We start from the raw sequence: 17,406 nt of genomic DNA on the forward strand, positions 1-17,406 counted from the left end.
GTGCACTTGACAAAGGAAGGTTCAGACGTGGAGGTAACTTCAACACATTTATTAAACTATTTACACTTCTATTACTCGGGTTCGCCACTACTGCTAATCCTACTATAGCTACCCAGACTGACTAACCAGTCTGCTACAACCAACGTGGTGGGAGTGATATTGAATCAACCCTGTGTCTGTACCCACTGACTGTCTCCAGTGGAAAGAGGAAGATCATGTGTGCAGTGTCCTTTTATATGGGTTGGTGTAATGCCCCCCTGTGGTAGTGTCACCTCTGTGTGTATCGTGAATGCCCATTGGTTGTGTCCTATCTTACTGACCTATTGGTTGACTGTGTGTGTGTGTGTGATGTCTCTGGTGCTCCCTCTAGTGTCTAGCTAGCCTACATGTATTTACATTAACCCCTTGTGTATTTACAGTGATGCACATCACCACAAACACCACCTGTTTCTCTGACGTCCTTTCGGGAAGGAAATCTACCATCCTTACCTGGTCTGGCCTACATGTGACTCCAGACACAGTCTTAATCTTAACTCTGAAATGGCCAAGCAGGCCACTCCGTTGTATTAAATCAAGATGAAGCCTGAAAAGGAATGAAACTGGAGGGACAACCCGACATTGACCGAGGCACCAGAAACCACCGTAACCCAGCCTTGTCAATCCTGCAATGTCCTGCTTACTAACCTCTGGGGATTTGTGTCAAAATTGGGAGAGCTTTCCCACCAAATCATACCTGTCAGCCAGTGTCCCAGGCACCACCATCTCCATCCGGGTATTTCTGGACCCAGCTGAACTGGTGGCACAGTTGGGGGAGGGGGGGGTGCGGGTTTCACTCACAGGGTAACATTGGCCTCAATATTCACTCTGGACCACATGAACTCTCTCAACATCAGGTCAAACAAGATTACCTGCTGATTACCACTCAGCTGGTGAATCCGTACTCCTTCATGTTAGACACCAGTGGGCAGAAGCACGTAGTATGGCAAGGGAACAATGTATTGTGGGTGGAGGATTTGAACGTTGAGCACCCAAGAGTGGCTTGGTAGGACCACTACTGACCAAGCTGGCTGAGTCCTGAAGGACACAACTGCTACGGGTATCTGCGACAGGTGATGAAGAAACTAACGAGGGAAAATCTTCCATAAGAACTAGGAGCAGGAGTAGGCCATCTGGCCCCTCGAGCCTGATCTATCTTTTTCTTAAAAACATTTAATGAAGGCGCCTCAGCTGCTTCACTGGGCAAGGAATTCCATAGATTCACAACCCTTTGGGTGAAGAGGTTCCTCCTAAACTCAGTCCTAAATCTACTTCCCCTTATTTTGAGGCCATGCCCCATAGTTCTGCTTTCACCCACCACTGGAAACAACCTGCCCGCATCTAGCCTATCGATTCCCTTCATAATCTTACATGTTTCTATAAGATTCCCCCCTCATCCTTCTAAATTCCAACGCGTACAGTCCCAGTCTACTCAACCTCTCCTCGTAATCCAACCCCTTCAGCACTAGGAAGGATTAACCTAGTGAATCTCCTGCACACCCTCCAGTGCCAGTACGTCCTTTCTCAGGTAAGGAGCCCAAAACTGAACACAATACTCCAGGTGTGGCCTCACTAACACCTTATACAATCGCAGCATAACCTCCCTAGCCTTAAACCCCATCCCTCTAGCAATGAAGGACAAAATTCCATTTGCTTTCTTAATCACCTGTTGCAGCTGTAAACCAACTTTTTGCAAACATACACTAGCACACCCAGGTCTCTCTGCACAGCAGCATGTTTTAATTTATCATTTAAATAATAATCCCTTTTGCTGTTATTCCAATCAAAATGGATAACCTCACATTTGTCAACATTATTTTCCATCTGCCAGACCCTAGCCCATTCACTGAACCTATCCAAATCCCTCTGCAGACATCCAGTATCCTCTGCACGTTTTGCTTTACCACTCATCTTCGTGTTTTGTGCAAGTTTGCAGACAACATTGTCCTTGGTCCCCAACTCCAAATCAACTATGTAAAAAGTGAACAATTGTGGGCCCAACACTGATCCCTGAGGGACACCACTAGCTACAGATTGCCAACCAGAGAAACACCCATTAATCCCCACTCTGCTTTCTATTAATTCACCAATCCTCTATCCATGCTACTACTTTACCCTTAATGCCATGCATCTTTATCTTATGCAGCAACCTTTTGTGTGGCACCTTGTCAAAGGCTTTCTGGAAATCCAGATATACCACATCCATTGGCTCCCCGTTATCTACCGCACTGGTAATGTCCTCAAACAATTCCACTAAATTAGTTAGGCACGACCTGCCCTTTCTGAACCCATGCTGCGTCTGCCCAATGGGACAATTTCCATCCAGATGCCTCGCTATTTCTTCCTTAATGATAGATTCCAGCATCTTCCCTACACCGAAGTTCAGCTCACTGGCCTATAATTACCTGCTTTCTGCCTGCCTACCTCCTTTTTTAAACTGGTGTCACGTTAATTTCCAATCCGCGGGACCACCCCAGAGTCTAGTGAATTTTGGTAAATTATCACTAGTGCATTTGCAATTTCCCTAGCCATCTCTTAGCACTCTGGGATGCATTCCATCAGGGCCAGGAGACTTGTCTACCTTTAGCCCCATTAGCTTGCCCATCACTACCTCCTTAGTGATGACAATCATCTCAAGGTCCTCACCTGTCATCGCCTCATTTCTATCAGTCACTGGCATGTTATTTGTGTCTTCCACTGTGAAGACCGACCCATAAAACCTGTTCAGTTCCTCAGCCATTTCCTCATCTCCCATTATTAAATCTCCCTTCTCATTCTCTAAAGGACCAATATTTACCTTAGCCACTCTTTTTTGTTTTATATATTTGTAGAAACTTTTACTATCTGTTTTTATATTCTGAGCAAGTTTACTCTCATAATCTATTTTACTCTTCTTCATAGCTTTTTCAGTAGCTTTCTGTTGCCACCTAAAGATTTCCCAGTCCAATAGTCTCCCACTAATCTTTGCCACTTTGAATGTTTTTTCCTTCAATTTGATGCTCTCCCTTCTTTCCTTAGATATCCCGGTCGATTTTCTCTCTTTCTACCGTCCTTCCTTTTTGTTGGTATAAACCTTTGCTGAGCACTGAAAAATCACTTGGAAGGTTCTCCACTGTTCCTCAACTGTTTCACCATAAAGTCTTTGCTCCCAGTCTACCTTAGCTAGTTCTTCTCTCATCCCATTGTAATCTCCTTTGTTTGAGCACAAAACACTACTGTTTGGTTATACCTTCTCACCCTCCATCTGTATTTTAAATTCCACCATATTGTGATCGCTCCTTCCGAGAGGATCCCTAACTATGAGATCATTAATCAAGCCTGTCTCATTACATAGGACCAGATCTAGGACCGCTTGTTCCCTCGTAGGTTCCATTACATACTGTTCTAGGAAACTAGCGCGGATACATTCTATAAACTCCTCAAGGCTGCCTTGACCGACCTGGTTAAACCAATTGACATGTAGATTAAAATCCCCCATGATAACTGCTGTACTATATCTACATGCATCAGTTATTTCTTTGTTTATTGCCTGCCCCACCATAATGTTACTATTTGGTGGCCTATAGACTACTCCTATCTGTGACTTTTTCGCCTTACTATTCCTGATTTCCACCCAAATGGATTCACCCTTATCCTCCACAGCACCGATGTCATCCCTTACTATTGCCCGGATGTCATCCTTAAATAACAGAGCTACACCACCTCCCTTACCATCCACTCTGTCCTTCCGAATAGATTGATACCCTCGGATATTTAACTCCCAGTCGCGACCATCCTTTAACCATGTTTCAGTAATGGCCACTAAATCATAGTCATTCACGATGATTTGCGCCATCAACTCATTTACCTTATTCTGAATACTACGAGCATTCAGGTAAAGTACACTTCTGCTGGCTTTTATACCTCTATTTTGAATCTTAACACCTCGATCAGTAACCTCTCCTAAGTTATATTTCCTCTTAACTTTTCTCCTAAATTTCCTTGTCGTTGAACCCATATCTTCATGTAACAACCTGCCACGTCGCTTACCATTTATGTTTTTACTTCCCGTTTTATTCCTTTTAGTAATACTGGGCCTATTCACTCAGCTCCCCTCAGTCTCTGTACCTTGTACTGTCGCCCTTTTTGATTTTTGACTATGGCTTCTCTGCCTTACACTTTCCCCCTTACTGCCTTTTGTTTCTGTCCCTGTTTTACTACCTTCCGACTTCCTGCATCAGTTTCCATCCCCCTGCCACATTAGTTTAAACCCTCCCCAACAGCTCTAGCTACCTACTTTATCATCTCCAATCTACCTGTCGCAAATGTATCTGACAATGACTGTATTGGTAGGAGTAACCACCACATCGTCCTGGTGGAGATCCCAACTTCAAATTCAGGATTCCCTTCATCGTGTTGAGTAACACTACCGCCATGCTAAATCGGGAAAAGCTCACAAAGAGGATGCTCAATCCACAAGCATGACCCTGACCTTCCAGTTACTTGCCATTTCAATTCACTATCTTGCTGTTATGCTCGCATTTCTGTCCTTGGCCTGCTACAATGTCCCAGTGAAGCCCAACACATATTGGAGGAGCAGCACCTTGTCTTCTGACACTTTACAACCTTCTGGATTCGGCATTGAGTTCAATAACTTCAGGACATGAACGGCCCTCCGTTTTGTTCTTATTATCCCCCCAAATGTACCAGTCGGTATCCTGTTCTCAAGTCTTTGCTTTCAGACATTGCTGACCTTTACTCTGCTCCTACTCTAGACCAGTGCTTTGTGTCTTTAATACTATTATGCCACTTCCTGTGCCATATGTTGCCTGACATCTTTTTTTAGTTTTATCTCCCCCTCTCCTCCACCTTCTTTTGGCCTACCTGCCCATCCCACCTTTGTCCAATAGCACAAAATCCATCACATGCCTCCCTCTCTTCAATTCCGATGACGAGTCAGTCATACTGGACTCGAAACATTCGCTCTGTTTCCCTTTCCACAGATTCTGCCAGACCAGTGGAGATTTTCCAACACTTGTTTCTATTTCCACGTTATTCCGAGTTGTACTTGGGTGATTGGTTTCTTGGCTGACCATGGCAATTGGATCTCTTTCCTCCCACTCAAGTCCATATCCAGCCAGTCTACAATTCCCGCTGCCTCGGAAAGGCAGCCAGCATAATTAAGGACCCCACGCACCCCGGACATACTCTCTTCCACCTTCTTCCGTCAGGAAAAAGATACGAAAGTTTGAGGTCACGTACCAACCGACTCGAGAACAGCTTCTTCCCTACTGCCATCAGACTTTTGAATGGACCTACCTCGTATTAAGTTGATCTTTTCTCTACACCCTAGCAATGACTAACATTACATTCTGCAGTCTCTCCTTCCTTGTACGGTACGGTATGTACGGTACGTGTTGTCTGTATCGCATGCAAGAAACAATACTTTTCACTTTGTACTAATACATGTGACAATAATAAATCAAATCATGAGATGTCTTTAACCTTAACACTTGGTATGCGACAACCTTTCAAACTCCCGGTTGCTATACTGTCCTCTTACCACAGCCTCATTCATTTTATTATCCCCGTTTGAATGGCCTCAATAAGATCTTGGGCAAAAAAGCATTCCAAGAGCATGTTGGACAATGATGTTGAGCTTGAATAATTACCAGCAGAGTCACCTCACAAAAGAAATGCCTGACTTCAGTTTCTTTGATGTTTTGTGATGCAAGAATACTGATGCGCTTTCACTCTATGGGATCATTTTTAAGACAGGGACACCATTTTTCTGCTACTTCTGTCATTCTTGTTAAGATTTCTACCCTTCCTCCTTGCAGACTCATTCAAACAGCAGAAGCAGAGATGGGTTTGGAAACCTGGTATCGCCATCAAGAACTCCAAGAGATTCATTAATTGTCAATGACCTCACTGCACCGCACAGGTCAGTAACAATTCTCAGAACTGTTAAAAGCTTATTCTAACTACTCACAGCATGGAGGATACTCAATTGAACCTGAAATAATATTTTCATACATACCAGAACAGGAGGGTGAAAAGTTGTAATTGTAAAGAATACGTTCAGGATGGCATCAACGTATTTCATTACATTCAGTACCTGGAAAGAGTTAAGAAACCGCTAACTGGAACCACAAGACTGGAATTGGCATTCAAGAAGGGAGCAACCAACTGGGATAAAAAGTCTCTTCACCCAAAGTGATCTTTCATAAAGTTCAGCCTCTACGTTTATCATATCCTGTGTGTGAACACAGAACTGCTCCCAAACTAATTCCTTTCATGCAAGAGTTATTTATCGGGGTATTTACGTATTTAAGTTCTGCCTTCACCGCACATGCAAAGGGAATGTTGCTTGGCTGCTGCACACAGGGCTGTAAGCTGCACAGACAGTTTCATTAGATCTACTTTATTGGGACCGTTTGCATCTTTGTGGACACAGCACTCTGGGTAAATCCATTAATAAATACAAGCCAGGCAATAATGTAATGGTGATAACCTCCTCCCACTCTTTCCACCCATCAAAGCATAATAAAACATCTTTATCAACCATTCCATTTTGGGTACTACTTATTCAACTTCAGCAAGAACTTTGAATGTACAAACTTGTGAACCTGTGGCATTTCTAATTCGGTGCTTTTTAAAATTTCACGCTCTGTTACCCACCCATTTTGTTAAATTTCATGGCCCTGTTTCACTTATACTAATAGACTGCAGATGACTGTACGAACTATTCCTGTTTTCTAGGGGATTTTTCCAGAATTCGCCATCATTCAACCACTTGACGAAAAGAAAGGCGAGTTCAAGTAAATGTTTTGTTGCATGGTCATTTTAATGACACTGACTTCAAACCTGGTTTTAAACGTATCAAATCAGTTTGCTTGTGATAATTAGGGACGGCAAGATGGCACAGTGGTTAGCACTGCTGCCTCACGGCTCCAGGGCCCTTGGTTCAATTCTGTCCTCGGGTGATGTGTGGAGTTTGCACTTTCTCCCCATGTCTGTGTGGGTTTCCTCCGGGTGCTCCGGTTTCCTCCCACAGTCCAAAGATGTGCAGGTTAGGTGGATTGACAATGAAATAAATTGCCCCTTGGTATCCAAAAGGTTAGCTGGGGTTACAGGGATAGGGTGGGGGCATGGGCCGAGGTGCAGACTCGATAAGCCTCCTGCACTGTAGGAATTAGTTTATGATTCTATGAATTAAAACTGCCCACCCGAAGCTACACAGCTTTGAGGCCGAGCTCCAGCTCCTTTCTTAATGGGGGTTTATTGTTCTTAGGCATTTGAACCTCTGCTATGTGAAGCTAGAAAGAAGGCAATATTACACAACCTGAGAGAACGAGAGTCACGCAGGATGATGGAAAATCGTTTTAAAGTACTGAAGGACAAGCTTTTTGATGACAAACAAATTGCTTCAAAGGGTGCCATCCTTGATGAGGTTTGTGAATAATTAATTTAATATTCACATTGTAAGAAATACCAAGAATGTCTCCGCTGTTGTTCAATAAATATTTTTGCACTTTATTTTCCAATCCATATTGGACCCGTCACAGATCAAATAATTAAATATTCCCCTCCCGTTCTGTTGGGCACAGCTGCAAACTAATCTTTAAATCAGAAACCCAATCCCATTTTGTTGCTACAAAATCAATTGATTTGACTTTCCCGTTGATCGTTTCACATATATGAAGATCATATCTGTGGCTCGTGTTTGTTCATCGGATGGAGTGATAATCTGCAGAAGCATTGCAACCAGCCACCGGCATCGATTGGGTATTGATATTTTTGTGTATTCAAATGTGCTCGCAGGCCATCGATGCAATCACTAACCTGGATAGGCAGTCCAAAAATCTAACGATGGAGAAAGAACTTCTTTTGGGAAAACAAAAGATCCTGTTGGAAAAGATCTCGCTCTTATCTGGTAAGACTTTTGTCTGTTTAATTAGCAGTACTCTGCTGTCAAAGTGATTTGGAATTTGTTTATCGTCCTCCTTGAAATATATGAAATTCTGAAGTGGGCATGACCAGGTCGATGCTGGGAAGCTGCTTTCCTTGATTAGAGGGTCAAGAAGTAGGGGTCGTATTCTCGGGAAAAGGGGATTTAGGGACTGCACGACGGCGGAGTGGTTAGCACTGCTGCCTCACGGCGCCGAGGACCTGGGTTTGATCCTGGCCCCGGGTCACTGCCTGTGTGGAGTTTGCACATTCTCCCTGTGACTGCGTGGGTCTCACCCCCACAACCCAAAGGTGTACAGGATAGGTGGATTGGCCATGCTAAATTGTCCCTTAATTAGGGGGGGAAAAAAGAATTGAGTAATTTAGATTATTTTTAAAAAGGGGATTTAGGACCAAGGTAGAGAATTTATTCTTATAGGGTTGGGAATCTTTGCTTTGAGCATCCAAAACCTCAAGAGAACTCTAGTCATTGAATATATTCGGGGGTGAGATAGAATTTTAGACACTCTGAAATATTGGGGTAGAGTAGGAATATGTGGCTGTTCGGTCACAATCTCATTGAATAGTGGAGCAGGCACAAAAAGAGCCTTATGGTCTACCCGTGATCCTATTCTTTACATTCCTCACATAGCTTGGGCAAGGACAGTGGTCCAGCTGTAGGAATCTAGATTGTTTAGCCTTTAAACTGCTGATAGCTGCAGATAAGAAAGAAACTGGGATTGTTCTGCAGAGAGCAAAGGAGGTTCAGGAAGTTTGAGTTCTGAAGGGTTTTGATATATTTCTGCCAGTAGCAGACACTTTCCCAGGGGAAAGGTGAAATTTTAAAAAATATATAGAATGCACTGCCTGAAAGCAGTGGAAACAAATATAACTTCCAAAATGGTCGACTCTGGAGGGCTCCCACTCAGGAATAGGAATTTCGGAGTTTTATTGCCCGGTCCCGGGGGCAGCGGAGGCTGAAAAGGCTGTAAGAAGGCACAGGGAGGAGAAATGTCCAAGTTTGGGAGAAAAACGGCCGTGAAAATGGGGGTTAACGGAAGTCCGCCGGTGAGTGAAAAAGTCAGCGCAGAAACTGTAAGGAAAGCGGAGGCTGGAGCACCAGGGGAGGCCGCATCGCTCACAGCAGAAGAAATGACCAAGGAGATGGCTGTGGAACTTGAAAAACAGTTCACAAAACACATGGAAGCGATGAAGGAGGAGTAGGTGGCAGTATTGAAAGTGTTGGTCGAGGAGGCGATTGCCCCAGTGAGGGCGGCAGTATCAAGCGCAGCGGTGGAGGTGCAGAAGCAAGGTGAGACACTGAAGGAAGTGGCAGAGGCATTATCACAGCACAGTGATCAACTCACCTCGATGGGGAAGGAGTTGTGGAGGGTGATAGAGACCAACAAGGGTCTACAAGCCAAAATGGAAGGCCTGGAAACAGATCGAGGCAACAGAATCTGAGGATTGTGGGTCTGCCCGAAGGGGTGGAAGGCCTGAGGCTGACGGAGTATTTTGCCACGATGTTGGCAAAGCAATTGGGGGGGAGGGGGACGATCCCTCCCGATATGAACTGATCGGGCTCATCGGTCATGGAGGCCTATACCAAAGGCGAGTGAGCCGCCAAGAGTAGTAACTCTGTGTTTCTGTAGGTATAGCGTGAAGGAGAAAGTTCTGTGCTGGGCAAAGCAGAAGTGGGAGATGCAGTGGGCTGGAGCTGGTATACGTATATACCAGGAGTTTACGATGGAGCTGGCGAGGAGGTGGGCTGGTGAAGAAGGCACTGTACATCAGCAAGGTGCAGTGCGGCATAGTATATCCAGCTAAGTTGAGGGTGACCTACAATTCCAAGGACTTTTATTTCAGGATGGCGGAAGCAGCGGAGGAGTTTGCGAAGGCAGAAGGACTGTGGCAGAATTGAGAAATGGGACTGAGAGCTGGTCGTGTACCGATGTAGCGTCATGTAACTTTATTTTTTTCACTGCGTGTTGGTGTATGTACTAAATGAGTCGACGCTGTATATATTTGGACAAGGGAAGAGATGGGACTTTCATTTGCAATGATGGTTCTTTGGGGCTTGGGTGTGTATGCTGGGGTTGTGTGCCAAAGGGGATTTCTTGGTTTTCCTGGGACCGGGCAAGGGGGAAGGAGACCCGGGCGGGGGCCTCTACGCTGGTCGGTTTAAGCCTACCAGTGAACGGGAGCGAGGTGGGGGAGGGGCTGCGGCCATAGGGGCCTGGTAGAACAGGTTCCGGTGAGTCTAGCCAGTGAAAAGTTGGGGGAAGGAACTGAGGTTGGGCGGAGGAGTTTACAAGAGGAAGTGGAGGGAAGGAGTCTGGGAGGGGGATGTGTCTACAATGGCAGTGTCTACAATTCATGGGTGTCGTTCACGGTACTCTTTCGGGGATTGGATGGTATTGCATATTAGGGTGGGGGGGTTGGGGTGGACTGTATATGTCAATGATGACCATAGGCGATTCCTTTTTCTTTTTTCCTTTTCTTTCTTTTCCCACCTTGGGAGGGTTTGTTTTATTTAATGCTTATATTGTCAGGTGGGCCGTTGTTTGGGGTGGTGGGAGAATGGGATCGTTGTTGTTGATAAGGGGGTTGACATTGTATTTGTTACCGTTTACTGTTTGTTGGCGGGGTGTAAATTCTGAAGAAAATGTGAAAATGGAGAATAAATATATATATATATATATATTTATATATATTTATATATATATTTTTTAAACTTTCAAATAAATACTTGGTGTGAGAATTTCAGGGCTTTGGGGAAAGAATTAATTGGATGACACTTGTCAAAGAGGCAGCACAGTACAATGGGCCAACTGGTGGCTTCCTATGCTGTATTATTCTAGGTTCAGGGTGTTTTCCAGCAGATTTGTTTAATTTTTTTTTAAATGACGGATTGGGTGAAGTGCGCTAACATTAGGTTGTTCTGGATGCTGTGACTAGCTGCATTGTGTCACTGTCATAAACACAAGCCCAAAGTATTTATGTAAATCCATGGCATTTGCATCTACTGATAATGCATCAACGGTTTGGAAATGGTTTGCTGTAGTTATTGTTTGGGTGGGATTTTCCGAACCTTCTCGCTGGCGTGATCTTCCGATCCTGTCAAAGGCAGCCCCTGCGATGGGTTCCCTGGCGGCAGGAGGGGGTGAGTCAAGTAAAACATTGGCGGGGCTGGAAGATTCCGCCAGTGGTGAGCTGCCTCCGCCACTGGAAAACACGCTAAGTGGGGTTGGGGGGGGGGCGGGGGGGGGTCGTCATGTTTCTACTTGATTATGGTTTATATTATAGGAAGGATGTGGAAGCATTGGAAAGGGTGCAGAGGAGATTTACCAGAATGTTGCCTGGTATGGAGGGAAGATCTTATGAGGAAAGGCTGAGGGACTTGAGGCTGTTTTCGTTCGAGAGAAGAAGGTTAAGAGGTGACTTAATTGAGGCATACAAGATGATCAGAGGATTGGATAGGGTGGACAGTGAGAGCCTTTTTCCTCGGATGGTGATGTCTAGCACGAGGGGACATAGCTTTAAATTGAGGGAAGATAGATATAGGACAGATGTCAGAAGTAGGTTCTTTACTCCGAGAGTAGTAAGGGCGTGGACTTGCCAACACTAAGGGCATTCAAATGGTCATTGGATAGACATATGGACGATAAGGGAATAGTGTAGATGGGCTTTCGAGGGGTTTCACAGGTCGGCGCAACATCGAGGGCCGAATGCGCTGTAATGTTCTATATTAATTGAACAGCTATGTCTTCCTCCAGCAGAAATGGGACCTGTTGCAACACAAGGCGGCATTGAAGCTGGTGAAATAATTGACACCAATGAGGTGTTGAATTTCTTAAGTGGCAAAGTTCCCTCGTCTCCAAATTCCTTTGGAATGAAATGGTTTCCCGAAGATGGCCCTTTGGATGATCACAAGGGAGACTGCGACGAGACTGTGAAATATGAGGTGAATTCAACCAGTTCTGACGATATAGTTGCTGTCAAGGTCGGTGACGACTTCAGCGAGAAATACAACCACGAACTGGACTACTCTGGTGGCACAAACATCTTTACAGTGGAAGGTGAAGAGAATCCAAGCCAAGAAGATTGCTCCACCGTCAGCTCAGTCAATGAGGAATGTTCTGGAAGTTCCAAGTTCTGTAGCTTTGCAGATTTCAGCCCTGATATGGACGCTTTGAATAACATGAGTATGGATGTACTGGTATGTAGAAAAGTGAACTTTATTTAATAGACCTTGGTTTAATTTTGAATAATGCTCTGCAATTTATTTCTATTCTGAAAAAATTGACAGTTCTCTATTTTGAGAGGCAGATAGTTTCTCAGGAAGAGCCTGAATTTTCCATCAGACTTCTCACAAACATTAAAAACTAGCTTGACATTTTTTTTAAAAAATATATTTTATTGAAATTTTTTTCCAAACAACAATTTTTCCCTCTTACAAAGCAAACGAAACAATAACAAAACAGAAATTTTTAACAATACACAGGTAACAAAACCCCATTGTCTATTGACCTAAACTAAACTAACCCCCCCCCCCCTCCCCCTGGGTTGCTGCTGCTGGTCATCTGTCTTCCCTCTAACGTTCCCCTAGGTAGTCGAGAAATGGCTGCCACCGCGTGGTGAACCCTTGAGCCGATCCTCTCAGGGCAAACTTTATCTGCTCCAGTTTAATGAACCCCGCCATATCATTTACCCAGGCCTCCAGTCCGGGGGGTTTCGCCTCCTTCCACATGAGTAGGATCCTGCGCCGGGCTACTAGGGACGCAAAGGCCACGACATCGGCCTCTTTCGCCTCCTGCACTCCCGGCTCTTCCGCAACTCCAAATAGAGCTAACCCCCAGCCTGGTTTGACCTGGGCCTTCACCACCTGCGAAATCACTCCCGTCACTCCCTTCCAATACCCTTCCAGTGCCGGGCACGCCCAAAACATATGTGCGTGGTTTGCCGGGCTCCCGCCACACCTCCCACATTTGTCCTCCACTCCAAAGAACCTGCTCAATCTTGCCCCCGTTATGTGTGCTCGATGTAGCACCTTAAATTGAATCAGGCTAAGCCTGGCGCATGAGGAAGAGGAATTTACACTGCTTAGGGCATCAGCCCACATACCCTCCTCTACCTCCTCCCCTAATTCTTCTTCCCACTTTCCTTTTAGTTCGCCCACGACTCCTCCCCCTCTTCCCTCATCTCTCTATAAATCTCTGACACCTTGCCCTCTCCGACCCACACCCCTGAAAGCACCCTGTCCTGTATCCCCTGTGTCGGGAGCAACGGAAATTCCCTCACCTGTTGTCTAGTAAACGCCCTCACCTGCATATATCTCAAGAAATTTCCCCGGGGTAACTTATACATTTCCTCCAATGCTCCCAAGCTCGCAAAAGTCCCATCTATGAATAAATCTCCCACCTTCCTAATTCCCAACTGGTACCAGCTCTGAAATCCTCCATCCATTCTTCCTGGGGCGAACCTATGGTTGTTCCTGATAGGGGACCCCACCAGGGCTCCCCGCACCCCTCTCTGTAGCCTCCACTGTCCCCAGATATTCAGTGTTGCCGCCACCACCGGGTTCGTGGTAAACTTTTTAGGTGAGAACGGTAGCGGCGCCGTCACCAGCGCCTCTAAACTCGTCCCTTTACAGGACTTTCTCTCCAGTCTTTTCCACGCCGCTCCCTCACCCTTCATCATCCATCTACGTATCATTGCCACATTGGCGGCCCAATAGTAATCACCCAAGTTCGGTAGTGCCAGTCCTCCTCTGTCCCTACTACGCTGAAGGAACCCCCTCCTTACTCTCGGGACTTTCCCTGCCCACACGAAGCTCGTGATGCTCCTATCTATTTTATTTAAAAAGGTCTTGGTGATTAGTATAGGGAGACATTGAAATACAAATAAGAACCTCGGGAGGACCATCATCTTAATTGCTTGCACCCTGCCCGCCAGCGATAGAGGCTGCATGTCCCACCTCTTGAAGTCCTCCTCCATTTGTCCTACCAGCCGTGTCAGATTAAGTCTGTGCAAGGTTCCCCAGCTCCTAGCGATCTGAATCCCCAGGTATCGGAAGTTTCTTTCCACTTTCCTTAGCGGCAAGCCTTGTATCTCTCTACTCTGGTCCCCTGGATGTATCACAAATAATTCACTCTTCCCCATGTTTAGCCTATACCCCGAGAATTCCCCGAACCCCGTCAAAATTCGCATAACCTCTGTCATCCCCCCCACTGGGTCCGACACGTATAACAATAGGTCATCCGCGTATAACGAGACTCGGTGTTCTTCTCCCCCTCTAATCACCCCTCTCCATTTCCTGGAGTCTCTCAATGCCATGGCCAGAGGTTCAATTGCCAACGCGAACAACAATGGAGACAGCGGGCATCCCTGTCTTGTTCCCCTATATAATCGGAAATACTCCGATCTATGTCGACCTGTAACTATGCTTGCCGTTGGAGCCCCATAAAGAAGTCTAACCCAGCTAATAAACCCGTTCCCAAACCCAAACCTCCTCAACACTTCCCATAAATACTCCCACTCCACCCTATCAAATGCCTTCTCTGCGTCCATTGCCGCCACTATCTCTGCCTCCCCCTCCACTGGGGGAATCATTATCACCCCTAATAGTCGTCGCACGTTAACATTCAGTTGTCTCCCTTTTACGAACCCTGTCTGGTCTTCGTGCACCACCCCCGGGACACAGTCCTCTATCCTCGATGCCAGTACCTTTGCCAGCAATTTGGCGTCCACGTTCAATAGTGAAATAGGTCTATAGGACCCGCACTGCAACGGATCTTTGTCCCTCTTCAAAATTAGCGATATCGTCGCCTCCGACATCGTCGGGGGTAGAGTCCCCCCTTCCCTGGCCTCATTGAACGTCCTCGCCATCAACGGGGCCAACAAGTCCACATATTTTCTGTAATATTCCACCGGGAACCCGTCTGGCCCCGGGGCCTTCCCTGCTTGCATGCTTCCCAGTCCCTTAATAACCTCGTCCACCTCAATCGGCGCCCCCAGGACTGCCACCTCCTGCTCCTCCACTTTCGGGAACCTCAATTGGTCCAGGAACTGCCGCATCCCCTCCTCCCCCTCTGGGGGTTGAGACCTATACAGTTCCTCATAGAAGGTCTTGAACACCTCATTTATCTTTCCTGCCCTTCGCACCGTGTCACCCCTTTCGTCTCTAATTCCTCCTATCTCCCTCGCTGCTGCCCTCTTTCACAATTGATGCGCCAACAGGCGACTAGCCTTTGCCCCATATTCATACCTCCTCCCCTGTGCCTTCCTCCACAGTACCTCTGCCTTTCTGGTGGTCAGGAGGTCAAACTCCGTCTGGAGTCGTCTCCTCTCCCTGTACAATTCCTCCTCCGGGGTCTCTGCAAATTCCCTGTCCAACCTTAAAATCTCCCCCAGTAATCTTTCCCTTTCCTTGGCCTCTGTTTTCCTTTTGTGGGCCCCAATAGAGATCAGCTCTCCTCTGACCACCGCTTTTAATGTTTCCCAGACCACTCCCACAGGGACCTCGCCGTCGTCATTGACCTCCAGGTATCTCTCAATACACCCCCGCACTCTTGCACACACTCCCTCATCCGCCATCAGTCCCACATCTAATCGCCAGAGTGTTCTCTGCTCCCTGTCCTCTCCTACTTCCAGGTCCACCCAATGTGGGGCATGATCCGAAACCGCTATGGCTGAGTACTCCGCTTCTTCCACCCTAGAGATCAACGACCTTCCCAACACAAAAAAATCTATCCGGGAGTACACTTTATGGACATGGGAGAAGAAGGAAAACTCCCTAGCCCTAGGTCTAAGAAATCGCCATGGATCCACTCCCCCCATTTGGTCCATAAACCCCTTAAGTATCTTGGCCGCTGCCGGCCTTCTTCCGGTCCTTGAGCTGGATCTATCTAGCCCCGGGTCCAGCACCGTATTAAAGTCCCCTCCTAAAATCAAGTTTCCTGCCTCCAGGTCCGGTATACGCCCCAGCATCCGTCTCATGAATCCCGCATCGTCCCAATTTGGGGCATACACATTAACCAACACGACCTCCATTCCCTCCAGCCTACCACTCACCATTACATATCTACCTCCGCTATCTGCTACGATGTTCTTTGCTTCAAATGCTACCCGTTTCCCCACCAAAATGGCCACCCCTCTGTTCTTTGCGTCCAGTCCTGAGTGGAACACCTGTCCCACCCATCCTTTCCTTAGCCTAACTTGGTCCGTCACCTTTAGGTGCGTCTCTTGGAGCATAACCACGTCTGCCCTTAGTCCTTTCAAATGCGCGAGCACTCGGGGGCCCTTTTTATCGGCCCGTTCAGGCCTCTCACGTTCCACGTGATCAGCCTCACTAGGGGGCTACCTGCCTCCCTCCCGTGTCGACTAGCCATTACCTTCTCTAGGCCAGTCCCATATCCCGCCTCCGCGCTCCCGCTCGCTCCCCCAGCGTCGCACATCATCCCCGCCCACCCACTCTTTAGCCATTTCCTTTTGGATTTCCGCAGCAGCAACCCAGTTGTCTCCCCCCCCCCCCCCCCCCCCCGCTAGATCCCTATCTAGCATGATTGCTCCCTCCATATCACTTCCGTAAGTCAGCTGACTTCAACTGACCCCGGCTACTCCTGCTCACTCCTCGACCCCCCCCCGTGTGGGGGAACTCCCATCCGCCTTGCGCCTGTCTTCCTGCCTTATTCTTTCTGGCGCGGGAACATCCCTTTACCTGACCCGCCTCTTATGGCGCAGCTCCCTTTCCCCTCCCCCTCCACTTCCCCATTCTCCGACTATGTCCCGTCTTCCCCACTCACTGGCGCCCACATTTCCCCAATGTCTCCCCCCTTCCCTGTTTACTTCTCAATTAACTTCCACCGTAACATTAACAATAACATTTCCTGCAGCATATCAGTCCCTCAGTTCCGGTCCAATTTCTCTTCTTTGATGAAGGACCATGCTTATCCGCCGTCTCGAAATCATAGTGTCTCTCCTGATACGTGACCCATAGTCTTGCCGGCTGCAGCATCCCAAACTTCACCTTCCTTTTATGCAACACCTCTTTGGCTCGGTTGAAGCTCGCCACCTCCGCACTCCAATCCTGGTATATCCATACCACAGCATTCTCCCATCTGCTACTCCGCACCTTTTTAGCCCATCTCAGAACCTCTTCTCTGACCTTAAGGCGGTAAAATCGCACTATTATCGCCCTCGGTGGTTCTCCCGCTTTTGGTCTTCTCGCCGGAATCCGATTTGCCCACTCCACCTCCATGGGGCCCGCAGGGGCCTCAGCACCCATCAGTGAGCTCAGCATCTTACTTGCGTACTCTCCACAGTCCACTCCTTCCACAACCTCAGGGAGACCTAGTATCCGAAGGTTCTTCCTTCGCACTCCGTTTTCTAGGGCCTCGATCCTTTCAGTACACTTTTTATGAAGTGCGTCTGAGTCTTAAC

General features: G+C 47.0%; 1 protein-coding gene across 2 annotated transcripts in view; it reads left to right on the forward strand.

The window, feature by feature from the left end:
• Positions 1 to 17,406, forward strand: part of LOC140402476 (uncharacterized) — a 146,506-nt gene that overhangs the window by 56,044 nt on the left and 73,056 nt on the right. The window contains exons 13-17 of one of the 2 annotated variants that reach the window (XM_072490291.1): positions 5,856 to 5,959; positions 6,778 to 6,826; positions 7,310 to 7,468; positions 7,840 to 7,951; positions 11,742 to 12,184. In XM_072490291.1, the coding sequence (XP_072346392.1) occupies positions 5,856 to 5,959; positions 6,778 to 6,826; positions 7,310 to 7,468; positions 7,840 to 7,951; positions 11,742 to 12,184 (867 nt within the window). The remainder of the gene's footprint in view (positions 1 to 5,855; positions 5,960 to 6,777; positions 6,827 to 7,309; positions 7,469 to 7,839; positions 7,952 to 11,741; positions 12,185 to 17,406) is intronic. The other variant, XM_072490292.1, reaches the window with a different exon arrangement.

This window comes from Scyliorhinus torazame, chromosome 25 (assembly GCF_047496885.1).
Source record: "Scyliorhinus torazame isolate Kashiwa2021f chromosome 25, sScyTor2.1, whole genome shotgun sequence".
Lineage (NCBI taxonomy): Eukaryota > Metazoa > Chordata > Chondrichthyes > Carcharhiniformes > Scyliorhinidae > Scyliorhinus > Scyliorhinus torazame.